The sequence below is a fragment of the Arachis ipaensis genome, chromosome B7, assembly GCF_059453495.1.
Source record: "Arachis ipaensis isolate K30076 ecotype BB chromosome B7, ASM5945349v1, whole genome shotgun sequence".
Lineage (NCBI taxonomy): Eukaryota > Viridiplantae > Streptophyta > Magnoliopsida > Fabales > Fabaceae > Arachis > Arachis ipaensis.
In genome coordinates, this window is record NC_142442.1 from 25494952 (window position 1) to 25517770 (window position 22819).

General features: G+C 34.5%; 2 protein-coding genes across 2 annotated transcripts; one reads left to right on the plus strand and one right to left on the minus strand.

Annotated features, from left to right (window-relative positions):
* Window positions 1–4608: 4608 nt before the first annotated feature.
* LOC148550620 (uncharacterized) lies at window positions 4609–7860 on the minus strand. The gene is made up of 3 exons (XM_088492821.1): window positions 7571–7860; window positions 7409–7499; window positions 4609–4752 (listed from the first exon to the last, which is right to left on the minus strand). The coding sequence occupies exons 1-3, from the start codon at window positions 7858–7860 to the stop codon at window positions 4609–4611; spliced, it is 525 nt and encodes a 174-aa protein (XP_088348947.1).
* An 8909-nt stretch (window positions 7861–16769) lies between these two features.
* Window positions 16770–22516, plus strand: LOC107609389 (Protein kinase superfamily protein). The gene is made up of 3 exons (XM_016311345.3): window positions 16770–17442; window positions 17929–19042; window positions 21907–22516. The coding sequence occupies exons 1-3, from the start codon at window positions 16940–16942 to the stop codon at window positions 22195–22197; spliced, it is 1908 nt and encodes a 635-aa protein (XP_016166831.1). The 5' UTR covers window positions 16770–16939; the 3' UTR covers window positions 22198–22516.
* The last annotated feature ends 303 nt before the right edge of the window (window positions 22517–22819 follow it).

Sequence of the window (22819 nt, forward strand, 5' to 3'; positions counted from 1 at the left end):
GAGAACATCATCCTCGAAAGGGTTCTCAGTAGAGGGTTTTTGGGAATTACTGTAATAGGATACGTGAAGATAAACCGTACCAGTGATTAATAACCATCTTATGCCTCTTTTCAAAAACAACCGTTTACAATAAAAGAGAAATCTGAAATCCTTTTTCTGAAAGAAGAAACTGTTCATTTAAACAATATTCAAAAGCATTTCAGAAGGTTTATCTATGCTGAACCAAAATAGCTTTTCGTATTTTATTCCAAACCAGAAACACGAAACCAAAATCAACCATCGGTTCATATCATTCCAACCACGGCCCTAGGCCCAAACAATCCAACCATCAACCAATCACCACAATCCAACAAAGTCCCAGTAGCAAACACAAAAAGGAAGATGCAAGCACAAACAAACAGTTATTGCAAGTAGAACAATTAGCAATTAATCACATAGGCAAACCAAGTATGATATGCACACCCAAATAATGTCACATAGATGCATATGATGCATGCCTGTCCCTAATGGCTGATGATATCATCTGTCGGTTATAGAGCCAACCCGACAAGTCCTGGTAGCTAACCACTGGACTGTCCCTCTGTCGCGCATCCCCAACGCGATGAGGCTGAGGACGAATGGCGGTGACGAGGGCTGGACGCGATCTGGGCACGGCGGCGAGGTGACCGGCGACAGTAGCGCTGCTTGTCCCTCCCCTGTTCGTAGCTCTGCTCCATCTCCCCCTTTTTGCTTCTGATTCATTTCTTTCATGGAAAAGGGAAAGAAACCGTGGGGTGCTGCTGTTGCTGGATGAGGGAAACATTGTGGCTGCTGTGCATCGAATTGAAGAAAGGGGGGAAGAGGTCTGCTGAGTGTGGGAGAAAGGGGAAACCGGGTCGGGTACGGGTTACTGGGTTAGGGTTTCATTTTTTTAAAATTAGGGTTAGGGGCATTTTAGTAATTTCACATAAAAATAGGAATAATATGGTAATTGAAACCCAAATTAAATCCAACGCTAATTATATATAGAAAATACTATTTAATCATCAATTTTTACAAATTACTTTCAATAAAATGCCCAAATCAAATAATTAGGAGTAATATAATTAAATCCCTTATTTTCCAAAGTAGTAGTATTAATATTGAAAATATTACTTATTTAATTCAAATCATATGGAAATCCTTATTATTTCACAATTACCAAGTTTATACTCTGAATGTGGAAAATAATCCAATAATTATAAAATTGGATAATAATCATAGCTTATCTCAAATCCAATAAATCAAAACTTGCCTTAATTATCTTTAATAAAAATGATTTCCGAAATTAAGGCTATAAATAACTATATGATTTGAGACTTGATCATAATAAGACTTTTCAAAAGTTCTGGGTCTTACATCCTACCCACCTTATGAAAATTTTCGTCCTCGAAAATTGATACAAAACGAAAGAAATTTCATAACAGTTCACCCTTAACACATTTAAGGAAGAAGCAAAAATATCTCAACATATAAACATATATACGGTTTTCAAATACTTGGATGGTCGTATGCATAAAGATACAAAGGTAGGAGTATGGTTGCAAAGCAAACATTACAAGATAGGCTCAATGCCCAAGGTCATATGATCTCAAAGCTTTACAAAACTTGAGGTGCCAAAATAGGGTGCAAATCAAAATAGGCGTTCACAAAGTAAAGTGGTAATTAGTGTGGTAAGAGGCTGCAAGGAATGTTGGTATTTAAACAGCGGCATAACGTTCGCTGACAATTCTCGTTCCCACTTCAGAACTTCAACTTCCCAACTCCACCAATCATTTTACAACCTCATGACCAATCATAAGCCTAACAACCGCAAACCGTTCGCAAGGAACAAAACACCCACAACTCATAATGTTGCACACCTACCGCTTCAACTTCCGTATACACATATCACGTCTTAAAGAACTAACGCATCGCGTTGCTACGTCTACAAGTCGCACGTGATATCAAAACAATTCTCGAGTCTACTCAGAAGGATACAAGATTTAGAAATGAGAGATAAATGTCAACAATGATACTCATAGATTTGAGCGAGTGTATCCAATTCTAGATAAACAAGGATGCTCAAGCAATAAAGTTTGCTAGACATAATTCAATTGACAACTTCAAAGATAACCCTTAGATCAAAGAAGTTCAATAGGATCAACAAGAAGATAACCAGCGCATCAGCTTGAAACAAACTCAAACTGAGTCGATGAAGTATGAGGTTTACAAAAGAGAATATCTCAAACCCAAGGCAAAGCTCACAAAACTCAAGGGCATGATTAAAAATACTTATGAATACATTGTTCTTAAAAGAATCGAAAACTTGCAGGAAAATCACCTCGCAGTCTAAAAGAAAAGTTAAGCAACAAATGTCCTTCAAGAGAGTAACAAAAGCATAAATGTGGCTTTACTTCAATACAATTCCATGTTGAAGTAGATTTTGTAGAGTTCCAAAAACAAATGCACACAACTTTGGCTAAGAGCTAAAATATTTCCTCAAATATTTTAGAAAGATAATTAAATGCACAACTTAACCAAAAGCAGTTCATAAAAACTCGGAAATAATCAGATGCTTGTTTAAAATTCTCAAAATTTCATATTCAAACAAGCATGTATAACATTTATAGCAAGTACGAAAGAGGAAGTTAAACTCTTTTTAGAAAAGAAACTCCGAGATAAAAATTTGCTTACAATCTGGTAAGGAAATAAGTGGTGCGTTACAAACAAACCGGTTTCCACTAAATAAGGAAACTTTCCAAAACCTCACTTAAAATAGCACATGCCAAATTTTAAATTAACTTCGTCAAAATCGAACAATGGTTTCAATCTAAATCAAGCAACAGAAAATAAATTCCGTTTAAAACTTCTTACAAGAGAATTCAAAACTTCTTTAAAAAGTTCAAAACAAGACTCCCAAAAGTGTCCTTAAAATCACCATCTCAGAAGAACATTCAAGAAGTTTAAGATGTACTAAAAAGGAGTCAAGCCTTGCAAGAAAGGATCTTAAATTAGAGTAGTTCAAACAAGATCCACTAAGCATGAAATATCAAACAAGTTTTAAATTGATCCAAAAGAATACAAAAGTCATAGAAAAGACAACTCAATCATTTGTAATTTTTCAATGATAAATCTTTAACTAAAAACTCTTGTAGAGATAATGGGAGAATAAACAATGTACTATCCTGAAACGAATCAAACTGACCCACATAAGGATGAGATTCACAAGAGGGGACAAACCAAGATCAATGGTAATGTTCACAAGATGTAAAAGATTAGTTAAAAACAGAATCACGTATGACATTCATAGAGGTGAAAAGCTTAAGAAGGAACCAGTCCGTTCATAAGAAGAAAGCTATGAATCCAACATTTTCAAAAGAACAACAATGGCATAAACTATGTAGTATGCTAAACCAAACTCAATTCAAAATAAGTTAAGTAAAGCTTATCAAACGAAACTCAACCGGAATGAAAGCGAAAAATTCTTTCTTTCCAGTATTTCAGAAAATATCTAAATACACAATCAAATAAAGATGTCCATTGGAACTATAGTAAAATTACTAGAAGGTCAAAATTTACTTTTAAAATAAGTACAATTGCGTAAACCAGTAAAAGTACAGGCAAAGTATTAGAAAGAAATAGTTGTTAAACTGTATAAATAATTTCAAAGTCTCAAATATAGAAAAGCATATATCTAATCAACAGCAATTTATAAAATCTCAAAATTGGCTGTGATCACTGTCAAGTAAGAGAAAAACTGAATCAACAATTTCTCAAAGAATGGACTCAGAATCCGGAGTTAAAAGTCACAGCACATTAAGACAGGTTCAAGGCTATATCAAAGAATACTTGAATCAAGAAGAACTCAAACAGAGGAAGATAGATGCAACAAAGATCTTAAACCAGCATATGCACTTAAGGTCAAACAAGAATACATATGGATAGAGGAATAGAGTGAAGACATCGAATTACTCTTCAAAAGGTCTAGCAAATAAGAACTTCAAGTTAGGATATGAAAGAACATGTCAACTCGAACAGAATTCAAGACACACAACTGAATAGCCTCGAGAAGTAGTTTCCAACTTTTCCAAAACCCGCGATTCGCTTTACTCAAAACTAGGATTTCATCTATGATAACCCATCAGTGCTTTCATATACATATTTCACTAGTATTAAGCCGGCCGAACTTAATATCAGGAATTATGCAATGCAAGACTAACAGCGTTAATCAATAGACTGTCATGTGCATAAAGCTCTAATTCTCGTCATTCGACAAGACCTACTACATGACAAACGCTCAGAGTATGCAACTGAAGCATAGTCAGTCCATTCCTCAGGCTCTACAGGAAGAACTGCTCTGATACCATAATGTAACACCCTAACTACCAGAGCTCACACTTCCGGCTGCGCGACTCTGATAGCTCGGACATTACGACGACACTTATACTATTTAATACTAAAAATATGAGCCTGTTTAAAACTTTAAACCGCAATACCGCTCCCAAAAATACTTTCGTTCGATAACGTACATCCATAAATACCATACAACTTACAAAAACTCATAAAGAGTACATCCACATATATACATACATATATATATAAGTAATATTACAAACATAATCCAATACAATTCCTATCCCTCTTACAGGTTATATCAAGATCAAGGCGAGGGTACAATAAACCATAACTAAAACAATACAGAGCATCACAACAACAATTAAATAAGCTCTTCGTAACTTCTGCGCCCATATCCTGAAAGGGGAAAAATGTAGGGAGGTGAGAACATCATCCTCGAAAGGGTTCTCAGTAGAGGGTTTTTGGGAATTACTGTAATAGGATACGTGAAGATAAACCGTACCAGTGATTAATAACCATCTTATGCCTCTTTTCAAAAACAACCGTTTACAATAAAAGAGAAATCTGAAATCCTTTTTCTGAAAGAAGAAACTGTTCATTTAAACAATATTCAAAAGCATTTCAGAAGGTTTATCTATGCTGAACCAAAATAGCTTTTCGTATTTTATTCCAAACCAGAAACACGAAACCAAAATCAACCATCGGTTCATATCATTCCAACCACGGCCCTAGGCCCAAACAATCCAACCATCAACCAATCACCACAATCCAACAAAGTCCCAGTAGCAAACACAAAAAGGAAGATGCAAGCACAAACAAACAGTTATTGCAAGTAGAACAATTAGCAATTAATCACATAGGCAAACCAAGTATGATATGCACACCCAAATAATGTCACATAGATGCATATGATGCATGCCTGTCCCTAATGGCTGATGATATCATCTGTCGGTTATAGAGCCAACCCGACAAGTCCTGGTAGCTAACCACTGGACTGTCCCTCTGTCGCGCATCCCCAACTCGAGTTATACTCATCATAAACTTGATCATAATCATGATCCATATCCATCACCTTCACTGGTGAATATTTACGGGGGCGAGCTCATCCGGGACTTTCACAGTGCCCGGCCACACTTACGACATAGGGTCAACAGAGTATCAAGTCTCAACCTGGAGCACGTGGTGGCTAGCCACTGCTACTACCCAGGGAAACTCGTATCTCAGATAGTGGAAGTGCAACATTCACATTTATCAATGATTCAGCATAAACATGCATTCAATCTCATCCATGGATCAACATCCATCTCAGCCATCCGGCTCACGGTTCAGTCCAGAACCAGCCAATATTCATATCATACACAGCCATTCCGGCTCACGGTTCAATCCAGAACCAACCAATATTTATAATCATACATAGCCATTCCGGCTCACAACAAAACAGCACTTCCACATTCAACATCATAAATTCATAAAATCGGCATTTAAGCCATAAATCACTTTTTCCCAAATCATTTCACTTGAAATAGAGTTTCAACTCTTTTTAGCCTTGACTTTGAAGATCTCATTTTCAAATCATCTCAGGCTCATAAGCCAAATTTACTCAAAGTGAGTTTCCTTTTTTAAGCAAAGCCACTTTCGGCATTCTCTTTCCAAAACTTCCAAAACCATGGAAAGTTAAAGATTCTTTTTGGGAACATTCAAAATCACCCATCCAACAATGGGATTTTATAACAAAAGTTTCTTGCCAGAGTCCCAAGTCTTTAGGGAAGGTCAACTTATATAAATTCCTTAAAATCCATTGAAACTTTTAAAATCATAGATTCCCGGTTCAAGTAAATAAAACTGAATTTATTATGAAACCGATCATACAAAATCACAAGTTCCAACCCGGTCCAAAAATCAACTCATTTGAAACGGAACCGGTTCATTTGAATCAAACCACTTTCAGGTTTCTTTTTGGAACCCATTTTTCTAACTCTTCCAAAATGCCTCAAACTTGATTACTCAATCAAAAGTCTAAATTCCTTTAAAATCACTAAAAGCTCCTTTTTATATTGAAATCAATATTAGAGTCTCATTCTTTCCTTCAGTGATTCAAACTGTACAAATAGTTCGTTTCTAAATAAGCTGAACTCAACGCATAAAGTTCATTAAATAAATTAAGCTTGAAAACATAAATATTCTCTTAATAAATCAATTAATACAATTTCTCAAATCCAACCCTTTTTAAATAACTTTACAAACAAGAGTAGGATTTTGTAGAAATTTCGGCAGCACCTCCCCTAAAACTTGGACTTTTGCCACCCGGTTCGGGTCCCAACTAAACCGATTCTCATTCCTTTTTAACAGCCCAAAACCAGAAATCAATTCAAAAGCAAGCTAAATCCAACAGTCGCCTCAGTGGCATATCTCAAGGGAACTATTTCAGAAATCAACTCAATATCAACCGGTTTAACTCATTTATAAAGCTTTAAAGAATCGGTTCGGCAATAAATCATTTATCAAAGCCAGAGCAATTAAAGCGACCCAGGCTGAATTTCAAGAGCATTCTATCTTTCACATCATCAAAATATTGACTCAATTCAAACCAATCCTCAACGGATTAAACTCATTTCAAATATTTAAAGAATCAACTTCAAACATTACATTTCACAAGCCACACTACAATTCAGCCAAACCAACATCCATAGTCATTCGAGTCAATCAATTGATACATAAGGCAGATACAATCACTAAGTACACAATATCTCACATCAGTACCCATATGTAATAATTCCAATAATAAACTATAGTTTTTGGAAAGCGCCCCTACCTCAAAACGCAAATTCCATAACTCAAAGGCATCACAGCGTCCTTTCTGCCTCGACCCAAAATCAACAATCAAAATCCCGACTACCAAAACCTCAGCTCCAAACCGTTTTCTCAGCAACCACAACGACTCTAATCGCAATATATAATAATAACCGAGATTAACTCTCATAACAACAAATGCTACAACTCCTCAACGTATAATAGAGCAGTAACTAGAGGGCTTTCAGATCGAAACGCTTACCGAACCAAAGGAACGGCTGAACCGAAACAGCGGCGGTCTCCGAACCGGCTCGGCAGCAGCCCGGCAGTCAGCCCCAAGCAGCAGCGGCGATCTGAACCACACGCAGCGACAATGAAGTTCCAGGAAACTTAACAGAAGGAAAACTCAACTTAAAAGCCTTACCGCCAGTGGAGCTCGGTGGCGGCAGTGGCGTTCTCCGGCAACTCGGTACGGCGGCGCGGTTGACTTCTCCTCCGGGAGTGGCTGTAACGGAAACAGCATCTCCTCCTTCCGTTCACAATCCCAGCGGCAGCCACAGCGGTGGTTCTGGGCAGCTCTGGCGGCAGTGGGCTCCGGAAACTTGCAGAACCCCGAGGCAGAGGCAGACAGCAACTCCGGTGGTCTTCTCCAGTGACGACACCAGCCACCACGGGGATGGCGGCGGTGAGACCCCAACAGCGGCAAAACCCCATCTCCTCCTAGTCTCAGACGCGAGTTCTCCCTCTCCTCCACCCGTCATGCTTGACGGCGACCACTTTTTGCCCCTTTCAGAGGAGCGACGGCGGCGAGGCGCGAAGCAGCGCCCTTCCTCCTCTTCGTGGCGGCTCTATTGGCGACAACAGCAGCGCCGTTGGAGGACATGGGAGCAGCAGCGGTCAAGCAAGAACGCGATGAGGCTGAGGACGAATGGCGGTGACGAGGGCTGGACGCGATCTGGGCACGGCGGCGAGGTGACCGGCGACAGTAGCGCTGCTTGTCCCTCCCCTGTTCATAGCTCTGCTCCATCTCCCCCTTTTTGCTTCTGATTCATTTCTTTCATGGAAAAGGGAAAGAAACCGTGGGGTGCTGCTGTTGCTGGATGAGGGAAACATTGTGGCTGCTGTGCATCGAATTGAAGAAAGGGGGGAAGAGGTCTGCTGAGTGTGGGAGAAAGGGGAAACCGGGTCGGGTACGGGTTACTGGGTTAGGGTTTCATTTTTTTAAAATTAGGGTTAGGGGCATTTTAGTAATTTCACATAAAAATAGGAATAATATGGTAATTGAAACCCAAATTAAATCCAACGCTAATTATATATAGAAAATACTATTTAATCATCAATTTTTACAAATTACTTTCAATAAAATGCCCAAATCAAATAATTAGGAGTAATATAATTAAATCCCTTATTTTCCAAAGTAGTAGTATTAATATTGAAAATATTACTTATTTAATTCAAATCATATGGAAATCCTTATTATTTCACAATTACCAAGTTTATACTCTGAATGTGGAAAATAATCCAATAATTATAAAATTGGATAATAATCATAGCTTATCTCAAATCCAATAAATCAAAACTTGCCTTAATTATCTTTAATAAAAATGATTTCCGAAATTAAGGCTATAAATAACTATATGATTTGAGACTTGATCATAATAAGACTTTTCAAAAGTTCTGGGTCTTACAAGAACACCAAACTTAAAAGTTTGGCACAGGATTTAATCAAAAAGAAATTATTTTTGAAAAAGTTTTAAAAGGAAAATTCCCAATTACCAACAACATAAGCACAACGCTCTAGCCAATTGAGTTATAAATTTAAAGTGTTTTAATAAGGTATTTAATAAAAAAAAATTTTTTGAAAACTGATATTTTGAAAAAGCACAAGAAAAACAAGAAAAGACACAGAACAAGAAAAACTAAAGATCAAACAAGGAAAATAAATAAGAACAACTTGAAGATTAAGAAAGAATAATGAACACAAATTCGAAAATTTAAAAAGAAAAAAAAATGCAATCGACACTAAACTTAAAATATGAAACTAAACTCAAACAGAAAAACTCAATTATTAGTTTATAAAAATTTTTGAAAAATTTAAAAAGAGAAAATAAGGATTAAAAAAAAAGAAATTTCAACCAAAAACAATAATAGAAGACTCTAAACCAAAAAGAAAAAATTTTCCTAATCTAAGCAACAAAAATAAACCGTCAGTTGTCCAAACTCAAACAATCCCCAGCAACGGCGCCAAAAACTTGGTGCACGAATTGTAAATCACACTTTTCACAACTCGTACCACTAACCAGCAAGTGCACTGGGTCGTCCAAGTAATACCTTACGTGAGTAAGGGTCGAATCCCACGGAGGTTGTTGGCTTGAAGCAATCTATGGTTATCTTGTAATTCTTAGTCAGGATATCAATTATAATTATCAGTTTGGATTGCAAAAAATAAAAGAGCATGAATTAAATACTTGTTATGCAGTAATGGATAATATGATGGAGTTTTGGAGATATTTTGTCTTCTGAATCTCTGCTTTCCCCCTGTCTTCTTCTTCACGCACGCAAGGTTCCTCCTATGGCAAGCTGTGTGTTGGTGGATCACCGTTGTCAATGGCTACCATCCGTCCTCTCAGTGAAAATGGTCCAGGTGCGCTGTCACCGCATGGCTAATCATCTGTCGGTTCTCACTCATGCTGGAATAGGATCCATTGATCCTTTTGCGTTTGTCACTACGCCCAACCCTTGTGAGTTTGAAGCTCGTCACAGTCATTCAATCCCTGAATCCTACTCGGAATACCACAGACAAGGTTTAGACTTTTCGGATTCTCAAGAATGCTGCCAATGGATTCTAGCTTATACCACGAAGATTCTGATTAAGGAATCTAAGAGATACTCATTCAATCGAAGGTAGAACGGAGGTGGTTGTCAGGCACACGTTCATAGATTGAGAATGGTGATGAGTGTCACGAATCATCACATCTATCATATTAAAGTGCGAATGAACATCTTAGATAGAAACAAGCGTGTTTGAATAGAAAACAGAAATAATTGCATTAATTCATCGGGACACAGCAGAGCTCCTCACCCCAACAATGGAGTTTAGAGACTCATGCCGTCAAAGAGTACAAAGTTTAGATCTAAAATGTCATGAGGTACAAAATAAATCTCTAAAAGTTGTTTAAATACTAAACTAGTAACCTAGGTTTACAGAAAATGAGTAAACTAAGATAGATAGTGCAGAAATCTACTTCTGGGGCCCACTTGGTGTGTGCTGGGGTTGAGACTTGAGCTTTACACGTGCCTAGGCTGTTTCCAGAGTTAAACGCCAGGTTGTAACCTGTTTCTGGCGTTTAACTCCAACTTGTAACCTGTTTCTGGCGTTTAACGCCAGAATGCAACATGAAACTGGCGTTGAACGCCAGTTTACGTCGTTTATCCTTGAGCAAAGTATGAACTTTTATATATTGCTAGAAAGCCCTGGATGTCTAATTTCCAACGCAATTGAGAGCGCGCCATTTGGACTTCTGTAGCTCCAGAAAATCCATTTCAAGTGCAGGGAGGTCAGAATCCAACAGCATCTGCAGTCCTTTTTCAGCCTGAATCAGATTTTTGTTCAGCTCCCTCAATTTCAGCCAGAAAATATCTAAAATCATAGAAAAACACACAAACTCATAGTAAAGTCCAAAAATATGAATTTTTCCTAGAAACTAATAAAAATATACTAAAAACTAACTAAAACATACTAAAAACTACATGAAATTACCCTTAAAAAACGTATAAAATATCTGCTCATCAGTATATGTGCCCGATGTTTGATGTCCACGGGAGAATCATCGCACAACAAGTGATGAAACATTTTATGGAGGTTATTGATGTGAATGGTAATGGTTCTAAGCGCTCGAATTTTGTCTAAAATGACCCACATCTTGCACCAATACCTTTGCACTATACTAGTCCTTTGGGGTACATGAACGTGAACAGTGAAGAGTCGGATGAAAAATATGTTGCCAATAGCAATTACAGTAGTTCTTCTAAGGATAAGGAGGAGTTTGTACCAAAGACTCCTGTAAATAAAACAGTTCAGTATCTTTTTGCTCCAAAACAAGTACCGGAGTTGTCAGCTGTGGCTAGCCACTACCACACATTGAATCTGGATGCGATGCATGAGAAAACTCAATTTTCCAATATAGGGGGATACGATTATAACATAGACGGTGGAGTGGAGTTTCGCATTGGTCACAGATTCAAAAGTAGGGAGGCTATCATACTAGGTGTGAAGAATTACAGCATTTAGAGGAGTGTGAGTAAGGGTTGTGGAGTTTGATCAATAAAAAAATCATGTGTGTTGCAAACAATCTGTAGCAGGAAATCTGCCTATCAAGTGAACACCATGTAGAAAATCTATGGTATATCCATGAGATCAACAACGGCATGCATCCAACAATGTCTGTGATGGCTCGATATATATGTTGTAGAGTATAATGAGTGGTACGTCTATGTATGTATGGCAGATCTCCAAGACAAACTATGACACTTGTCAAAGTCGATTAACAATGGAAGCCACCTGATATGAATCTGATTATTTGATTTATCTGTCATCAGGTAACCTCCAATTAGTAACATGATGTAACATCTCATGTACTATCAGAGGGTGGCCAGATCTACACTAGCTGGCATATGCTGCACCCTGTCCCTCAGCCACGTCAGTTTGATGGAAAACGACTCCTTCCTCTACCCCCTAGGAGCTCCTTTACCCACTCCCACGTCGGGTGTTGGTACCATGTCTAAAAGTCTCGCAAACAGCCACCCCACTGGCTCTCCGTTGGTGCGTAACCCAAGGTGGTACACAACATTCTGCAGGGTGATAGCGCACTCATCCCAATGCAGGTGAAAAGTGTAGGTCTCCGAATGCCAGTGCTCCACAAAAGAAAAAATCAGGGTGTTATCACATACAAAATCCATACAGTGCCACGCATCGCCAAACCTAGCCTCCCTCAAGTAAGAGAGAATGACATCCGGTGGTGTAACTGTAAAGGTGTAACTAACTCATTTATGAAGTGGTAAGCGAAACCTTTGTTAAAATAAAAAATATTTTAATAAAAAATAATTTAATACATGACATATTTGAAAAACAAAATTAATAATATAAAGTTCAAACTAAAGAATTCAAAATCCAAAAATTATTTTCTAATCAAACATTTAAGATATTTATTTAATAAGAATGCATTTAGTAAAATAAAATAATTAAATACTCTACAAATTACTTAGTTTTGTAAATAAAAAATTAAATTATTTATTTTAAAAAATTCATTCAACAAAGACAAGTAATTAAAAATACATTCCAACGCCTAATAAAAATTAATTTGGCAATTAACCTATTTCATGTTACTAATACAATATCTATTCTAGTCATACATAATAATACTAAACCCATAAAAGTACTCTAACTATAACTACATGCTTCTTTATTTAAGAGAAAAAAAAATAACAACACTAACTAAGAAGTTGATTGCTCCTGTAATATATCACGTCGCGTCCAAATGATTAATATCGACATCTTGTACATCTGCGCATACCATAATGTCCAAGTATCTCAATAATATAAAAAAAAGGCCCAAGAAAAAAAAAGAAATGTAAAAAGGCTTGAAAGTAACATTTGAAGACGTTGCCAACGAATTTTTTATATAGGCGACGCTATTTTCTTATCTCATTTACACCATAAACAATTTGAGATTGAGCGTATATAGACGACGTTTCACAACACGTTTGCACATGTGATATATGTGCAACTGCATACGTGTTTTATCTCATTTACACTCGATCTCAAATCATTTACAACATAAACGAGATAAGAAATGAGACACAAATTAATAAATACTCTATAATTATTTATTTCAATAAATAAAATAATTAAATTATTTATTTAAAAAAATTCATATATACACATATCCGAATTATTATATTTTATACTTTCTTTATCGAAGTTAATATATGTTAAAAAAATTGTTCACTATCTAATGAAGTTGATTAGAAAAAGCATTTAGATAATAAATGTTTTATACTTTTTTTAAGTGTTAAATATAAATATAAAAAAATTGTATTAAAAATTTAAAAATTTAAATTCTCAAATATTATAAAAAGATAGATAAATGAATTCAAAAATTTATATTGTTGATAAAAATAATCCTAGAAGATATAAATAACAGATAAAACTTAAATAATTTAAAAATATGACACAAATAAAAATATCATATTTTCTTTTAAAAGTGGTAAATAAATTTTTATGAAAATATTTAGATAACTATTTAAAAGGTACATACAAAAAAATAACTATAAGTATGTTTTATTTTTTAAAAAATTCAGTTATTTAAAAAAAAATAAAAAAACTTTGTATAAAATTATCATATTAATAATGTTTACAAAATATTATGTCAAAATCTAATTTCTAAAATTTTTTTAAGAATATGTATTAAATACTTGATTAGTTTTTATTATATTTTAAAATTTTTGAAAACCAATATGATTCTTATCTCTCAAATTTTTTTATCAAACTTTTGAGTACAGATTATTTAAATAGATATAAAAATTATTTTCTTAATAAGTAGTGTATTTAAACGCAAGTATATTAATTAAATATATGTAATAATAGTAAATATAATGTTAGTTAAGAAGAAAAATATGTGATGCTCGATATAAAAGTTACAAGTTGAAGTTTTATATATTATAAATATAAATTATATAATAAAAATATTTAAAAAATACCTCAAATGTTTTTACATAAATATTTAAATTAATTTTTAAAAAATTTTAAATTAAACAGTTTGATTCTTAATAAATTTTTATTATTTTCTTCGAAACATATTGGTTATTTATTAAAGAGGAGTAGTTTGTTGAAGTGGAAACCTCTGTTGCAAGGTTTCATGAAGGGAACTACGACGCTAATATCTTTGTAAAAGAGTAAGTGGTTGGTTTTGGTTGTATGATAAAAAATCATGTTGGAGGTCGAATCAAGGGATGTTTAGGTTCTTTGCCGATATGGTATACCAGCAATGGCAACTCTTTGTCATTTGGTGAGTAATGGTTCTAGCTTGGGAGTGCGGATTGAAAACGATTATTTGTAAGACGGACTTCAAAAACGTTTTTCTTATCACTTAGAAAATTTTTGGATTGGAGGTTATGAATAATGAGAATTTGGTAGTGCATATTCATGAGCTGTTCAATAGAAATTGGGAGGTTTATTTCAATCTAGTCTTAAGGGAGGTGAAAGTTGTCGCCAATTTATTAGCTAAAAAGGTGTTTGGAGTTCGATTAAGTACACAAAGTGGTTTAATAATGGGAGTCGCATCATAGAAGCTGTTTACAGAAATTCTATTGTAGGTTAATTTTTAGGGGTATTTTCTCTCGTTTTAAATGTTTTCTTCTACTATTTTGGTATCCGAAAAATTTTAGCATTAACAAAATAGTACCTGTCTTTTGTTATTAATAAAATGGTTCTCAAATGATTTAAAATTTAACAAGCATACCCCTTAAATTTGTCGGAGCACATCTTCCGTGAGAACGATGCTGAAGTGGGCACTGTGATTTGATGACAAGGCAACTTTATTTTGAGCTAGAATTTTTAATTAAATAGATCATAATCTTACTTGAAAAATTCCTAAATCAATTTGGATTTGCTCTAATCACATAAACCATTCATCAAGATTGCTAGTTGTCTTTGACTTCAACGACATCATTGAAAGGGGATAAAAGTATGTTCTGTCGTAAGTTTTGCTCACAATATCTGAAACACTATCCACTTCGAAAACTTGCATTGATGGGTTCTTTTTTTCTGTCACAGATTTTTCACGAGCCCTAACTATATGCATCTTTCAATTTTGCAATTTGGGAGAACTCGTGATCAAAAAGAGAAATTTAGGGTTTAGGACAAATCCAAATTAATTTAGGGATTTTTTAGGTAGGATTAGGTTTTATTTAATTAAAAATTCTAGTTCAAAACAAAGTTACATTGTCATCAAATTACGGTGGTCACCTCAACATCGTTTTTATCAGAGATGTACTCCGATGAGCTCAGAGACACGTTTATCAAATTTTAAAATCATTCAAAAATTATTTTGTCAATAATAAAAGTCAAGTACCACTTTGTCAGTGCCAGAATCTTTCGGGTATTGATTTGGTATTTATCTCTTAAAAAAATTAATAAAATAGTTTAATTTTGATATATTGTCAGTATAAAATAATTTTATACATATATTTATTTATGTAACACTACATTAATAAAAATAATTATTTTTTATATTAATAATGTGAATAATTATAAAAAAATAAATATAATTCATAATTATTAAAACCGGATCCTATACTGGTCTGGTACAAGGCTAGGCAAATTCGGAGTGAACTGGCAAAAACTAGTCAAACTTGATGAAAATCGGTCCGATCGAATTGCTCGGTCCACCAGCATTCTGTAAGTCTAATATATATGCAAATTATAATACATATAAATATAAAGATATCTTACATCAAATAGTATACTTCTATTTAATTTATTTTAATTTTAGTTATTATCAATATAAAATAATTTTACACATATATTTATTTATGTAATATTACATTAATAAAAAATAAATATAATTCATAATTATTAAAACCGGATCCTATACTGGTCTGATACAAGGCTAAGCAAATTCGGAGTGAACTGACAAAAACTAATCAAACTTGATGAAAATCGGTTCGACCAAATTGCTCGGTCCACCAGCATTTTGTAAGTCTAATATATATGTAAATTATAATACATATAAATATATAGATATCTTACATCAAATAGTATACTTCTATTTAATTTATTTTAATTTTAGTTATAAACTCACTCATTCTTAAATTGATTGTATTTTGTTTAACAATAATTATAAACTCACTTATTTTTTTTTTGTAATTATATGATATTTATTAGTATTATTTTTCAATAAATACTTATAATATATAATCGTATAATAGGTATAAATTAATTAATAAATTATTAAAATTTAAAAATAATAGTTATTTTAATATAAAAAAATAAAAATCTTTATGATTAAATAAAAATAATAAAATACTTATTATTTTTGTTCTATATTATTTTAGAATGATTTAATTATTCTTAAAATACCAGTGAAGATATGTATTTTAAATTATAATTTTAAAATTTTTATTATTTTATATTTTTTATTTACATGAGAGTGGATCAACTAGTTTGACCAGTGACCTATTAGTTGAATTAATGACCCAGCAGTTCAATCGGTTCGATTACCGGTTCAATTCTGATAATTATAATATAATTAGATAATTGTGTAAAATATTTTAAATTTTTTAACATATTAAAATTAAGAGTTTAATTTTGATGCACTCAACATTTTACACCGTGATACAATCACAATTATTTTTTAATGGTTATTTATGCGATTAATATAAAAAATAATATTTTTTATTAATATGACATTATATGATTAAATACACGTGTAAAACGATTAAATACACGTGTGCGTGTAAAACGATTTTACAAAATAATGTTTTAAAATTAAATTCTAAAATTAAACTTAAAATTTTTTTTTATGAAAATGGTAAAATGGAAGTATCCGGCGGTTACATGGCAAAGAACATCATTATTGATTACGCAAACATTTATTGCAATTCAGAACAGTTGTTGTCACTCCCCACACACACCCACCACCTTCCATCGCCTTCCGACTCTCACTTCCAAATCTCACACTCTTTTTCTTCGAACACTTTTCACATCACATTATTATTATTTCCAAATCCAACAATGGCTGCAGCATTAGAGTGCTGGTCCAGCCGCGCCACCACCACCACCGAGGACGACATGGTCGAGCAGGTCCTCATGCGCTCCCACCAAAGATCCGAAGGACTCACCGCACTCGATCCCCCCTCCTCCTCTTCTTCCTCTTCCACCACCGCCTCTTCCACCAACTCAACCAAAGACTCCAACAATTCCATCGTCCATAAGAAGCTTCAGAAGCTCTCACGAAACGTTTCTGAAGCCATTGCGTCACTTAAGAACACTCTCAACATTCAAGACTCCAATACTACAAGGGACCCACTTTCTTCTTCTTCTTCTTCCTCTTCTTCTTCTTCTTTCTCTACTACTAACACTACTACTACTACTACTAATTCTTCGAAGATCGAAGGGTCACGGAAAGTTGTGTGGGGCTGCGTTGTTCGAAACCTGACTCAGCTATACCCTGGAAGCCAGTTACCGGAGAAGCTCATGTCCAATATTCGGAAGCACTACGATTCGTTGCCACTCAGGTTTGAACTGGAATCCAATGCTGAAGTTTCGATCTTTTCACGGATTCTGAGAACCCCATTTGCTTGATCTGAATCATATCCCTCAAGTCTGCATTTTTCACAACTTGGGAACTTCAAGTGAAGTAAAACGAGAAATGGGAGTTTCTCAATATTTTTCTTCCCTGATTTTTACACTTTCTCTTTCTGGGTTTTGTTTGCTTCAATGTTATAAACTCTCTCAACTTCATTTTTTTTTTCATTTCCTTCTTCTGCAATTCGGGAACTTCAAGTGACCAAAAATGAAAGGATGGTTTTAATATTTAGTCCTTTTTTTGGTTTTTTTTTGGGGGGGGGGGGGGTGGTGTTGCTCGATTCAATGTTACTATGTTAGAACCCTCAGAATTTCACTTTTTCAGAACGTGGGAACATCAAGTAACCAAAGATGAATCTTTTCCGCCTTCATTGCACTTTATCTTTTGTTGATGATTTGTTCTGTTGTTTCCACAGCTATGCACAAGCTGATTTTGATATGAAGGATGTGTTTCTTCACATCAAGCTGATGGAACAAGCATCAGCCAGTGACTACCCTGCCATCCTGATTCAAGAGGAGAGTGATGATGGTGGTGGTGGTTGTGATGTTGTTAAAGGGTCTGTCTTGAAGCTCACTTTTGCTTGCAACTCTCCGATCTCGTGGTCTGCAATGTCTAGTGCATTGGACAGTTCATCCATTTCCTGCAAGAAAGTTCAGATCTTTGAGAAGAAAGGTTTCACAATTGGGATTGTTCTCCTTGTTGTTCAGCAAGGGCAAGAGAAGCTGGTGAGGACCCGGGTCGAAAATGCTCTCAGATTTGCGATGAAGAAGTCAAAAACCAGTGCTGTGAAGCTCCCCTTTGGGCTCTGTGGATGCCAGGAAGAGATCTCAAAAGGGAGATCAGAGCGTGGAGAAATTGAAGAAGATGGTGATGGCGATGCATCATCATGCTATGTGATGAGGGAGTTTGAGAATTCAAGCCAAAAGATTCAGCTTCAGGTTCCATTGCCTAGTTCATCTTTTGTTGTGTCAGTGGATGAATGGCAGACAATAAAATCAGGCTGTAATGAGATTGAGAAATGGGTGTTGAATTCAGATAATGTTGAGTTTTTGGACCAGATTGGACCAAATTCCTATAAAGGTTTCTACAATGGGAAAAGGGTTGGCATTGAAAAACTCAAGGGGTGTGACAAAGGGAATGCTTATGAGTTTGAGCTCCGAAAAGATCTTCTTGAACTTATGACTTGTGGCCACAGAAACATTCTTCAGTTTGTTGGTATCTGTGTGGATGATAATCATGGTTTGTGTGTAGTTACCAAGTTCATGGAAGGTGGTTCTGTTCATGACTTGTTGCTGAAGAACAAGAAGATTCATGCTAAGGATATTGTGAGAATTGCAGTTGATATAGCTGAAGGAATCAAGTTCATGAATGATCATGGTGTTGCTTATAGGGACCTTAATTCACAGAGGATCCTGTTGGATAGACATGGGAATGCATGCTTGGGAGACATGGGAATAGTCACTGCTTGCAAGAGTGTTGGTGAAGCAATGGAGTATGAAACTGATGGATACCGGTGGCTAGCTCCTGAGGTTTGCTCCTATTCATTCTTTTTTTTTTTCAAAGAGTATATACCCAACTCAACAAATTTCAGATCATAAATTTTTATTACTTTGGAAGTCCCTATGCATTACTTTTGGGGACAGTTTAGTCCCTCTCTGTCACTTACAATAAAATGTTTAATATGCGTATTGGGCAAATAAATCTTTAACAAATTTTGTTATAAGGCAATTAGATCTCCCAACAAATACCATTATAAGACAAATTAGTCCTCCTTATAGAGGGGTCAATCCGTCTCGAGGAACTCTAAAGTAATAAAAATTTATTGAGGATCAAAATGTTCAATTTAAATTTTTTTTAGATACTAATTTAGGTGTTCAATGTTTTTTATATTTTAACACTCATGTCAAGTTTTGGAAGAATAATAATTGTTGCAATCATGGTCATTTGTGTTACAAGATTGTGTTCCATGGTCCTATGTAACACTGTATTGTATTTGCCATACACAGTCCGCAATTTTCTCCAATGCTTTCCATTTTAGGGGTTTAAATAACATTTTGGTCTCTATAAAACTAGTTATTTACAACTTTTGGTCCTACTGTCCAAAATTTTTCAGAAATAAGTAAAATTAGTTGCTATTATCATTTTCTGACCAAACAAGAGAATGACCAAACTCATAAATAGCTAATTTTACTAGGATAAAAGCATGTTTAAACTATTCTTTAAAGAGAAAATTAGTTAGAGAATAGGGTCTTATATTGTTACCTGTCCTTTGCCTTCTTTAAAGAATAGGGTCCCTCCTTTCTCTATAGTTTGACACATAGACACCTAATATAAATACACATGCATGCTTTTTAGGTAATATATAGTAATTGTAATGGACTAATAGGTGGGGGAATCTGCTTTTTGCTTTTAACCTTCTTCAGAAAATCTTTTGACACGTAATGAACCAATGATAGTGATCTGTTTCTGAAAATAGTGTGTGAAAAATTTGTTGCTCATTGATTTGGTCAGTAAATTCATCTATCACTTTGGCACTAATAATAATGAGTTTTTATGTATGCAACTTTTAATTGTAGATTGTCACAAATAATTATTCAGCAAATGTGACATTTTCTTAACTTTTATTTCTTATTTGTTCTAGTTTGTTTGTCTTTATATATACTAAAATATTCAATGACAAATTCAAGTCCAAGGCAGTTTAGGCTCTTTTACCTTTTTTGTCTGCTTCCTCTCTTGATGGACTTAACATTTATATATATAAACACATGAAATGACATACTAGATGTTCATCTAGAGAACAATTTAGAGCAAACTTTGACTTGCATTGTCTCAAAGCATGTTGTTTATATCCATTGTATTTGAAGCATTAAAAGGAAACTTTATGTCACTTTGTACTAGCATCATTGTTTGAGCATGCCTAATATGACTTTAATAATTTTGTTTTTTGCTTTTACTTTATCTAAGCATTCGTGTATATCATTAGACAAATCAGTGTTAGTGTGAAACTAGGATTAATACATACCATAGTGGAGTTGTCATTTCTTAAGTATTTAACATGATCTTTGTCCCAGTATTCTACTTTTTTGATTGATAAAACTACTCAGAAATAACATAAGGGAAAATAACAAGTTAAACTATTCATTCGCGGAGAAGAGGGAGGACTACATCATAATTACCCCATTTGCCCTCAACTAGATAAACTATACTCACTAAATCATATGTTTGTAACTCCGTACTGGTGATGTATTTGAATGATCAAAACTGACCATAGAATATACTGGTTGGACTTTAATAAAAAAAAAAAATAATGATGATGATAATAATAATAATAAAAATAAAATGTCACCAAATTCCTAAATTAGAAGGAAGAAAAGCTTTAGTTGGAAGTTACTAGTTGTTAATCTGAAAGTAGGGGTGTCTATGGTTCAGTTTTTTCATAAACTGAATTGCAATTGCACTAAACCATTTTAAATGGTTTAGAAACTGCACCCAATTACCTTCTTCTATAGTAAACTGGTTTATGGTGCATCAGTTTAAACCAGTTCACAGAACTAAAATTAGTTTTAATTTTAAAAACCAGTTTAAACGGTTTTATATTAAAAAAAAGTTAACATATAAGAAACCAGTTCTAACCGGTTTATATACAAATATAGGGTTAATTACACTACATTGTAAATTTATTTTCTTTTAGTCGGGTCAGGCTGTGGGAACAGTCAAGTTGGTGGGGCAGCCGGTGGGGTCGACATGCATGATCTCTTGACAGTTTTGGAAGAAAGAAGACAGTTTTGTAAAACTAGTTTTATTTGGTTTTAAACCAAACCAAAGTGCAAAAACTGGTTTTTAATAAACTGGTTTTTACAAAAAAAACTGTAGTTTCAGTTCAGTTTTTTTACTTTAAAAAACTGGTTTTTATAAAATTGTTTGGTTCAATTTCAATTCAGTTTGGTTAAACTGGTTTGGTTAATAGCTTTGGAATTTTATCAGTCCTCTTTTCTATTTTCTGAGTCTGTCTGTGTGAGTGAGAGAGCATGTAGACATTTGATTTCTTAGTACACATTATTTTGTGTGGTTAAATTTCACTAAATTCCTTTAAATTTGAAGATAAACAATATGACACATGACACCCCTCCATTGTTAAATTATACACATGATACCCCTCCTTGAGATTTCATGGCATTTGGTGTCATGTTCTTTGTAAAATGTGACACCAACTTCTCATGATATTGACATTGCTTTCTAAGAAGAGAGATCAAGGTAGGTATGACAAAGTACAAACCAAGAGGACTCTTAATTTACCCTTTTATCTATTCAAAAGACTCTTAATATGGCATGACTAATACGTACTCCCCATTCTAACCTGTTTATCTTTCTGTCTTTTTCGTGTTGGAAACAGATAATTGCCGGGGATCCTGAGAGTGTGACAGAGACATCGATGAGCAATGTTTATAGTTTCGGCATGGTAATTTGGGAGATGGTAACTGGTGAAGCAGCATATTCAGCATTCTCACCTGTTCAAGCAGCAGTTGGCATTGCTGCTTGTGGCCTTAGACCTGAAATCCCCAAAGACTGTCCACAAACACTAAAATCAATCATGACAAAGTGCTGGAACAATATCCCTTCGAAACGCCCTCAATTCTCCGAGATCTTAACATTGTTGCTGCGTCCAAATAACATCAATAGGTAAACAACAAAAAGTCGATCGGTTACATGAATCAAACAATGTCATTGCGCCTTTTCACTGAATCAATGGGTAAAAAGGAAAAAGGTCCATATTTACGATAGGCCTTTTGTGGAACCTAAACTGTTGATATAGCACTTGATAACAAGTTTGCTTATATAGAAGTAATGAAGATGTAAATTTTGTAGGTTCTTTTGCAATCTTGTATTGTAGCACCTTCACAGCATCATCAAGAAAACCCTGATGTGGGGTGTGGCTGTTTCCTTCTTATAAATGTCTTTGTTGAATTGACATTATCAATATACACTATTTTCACCTTTTTGTATTTTGAAATCTCAATGATGGAAAATGTTACAGTACAATTTACGTTGGTGTGTTATGATGATTCCCTATGATCGCATTATCCTTTGGAAAAACTAGGGTAATTATTTGTACAAAGGAAGAGTAAATTCGATATTGCAAACCATTTCTCTGCAAAACATTTTCCTTCTATTTTTTAATTGTTGGGGTTAATAGTTAAAATAGTATTTGAAAGATGATGCATATGTCAATTTGGAGTTCCAAAAGCTATATAACTCAAATTGGTATCAAAAGAATTGAATCAAATATTAAAGGGTCGTTTGGAAAG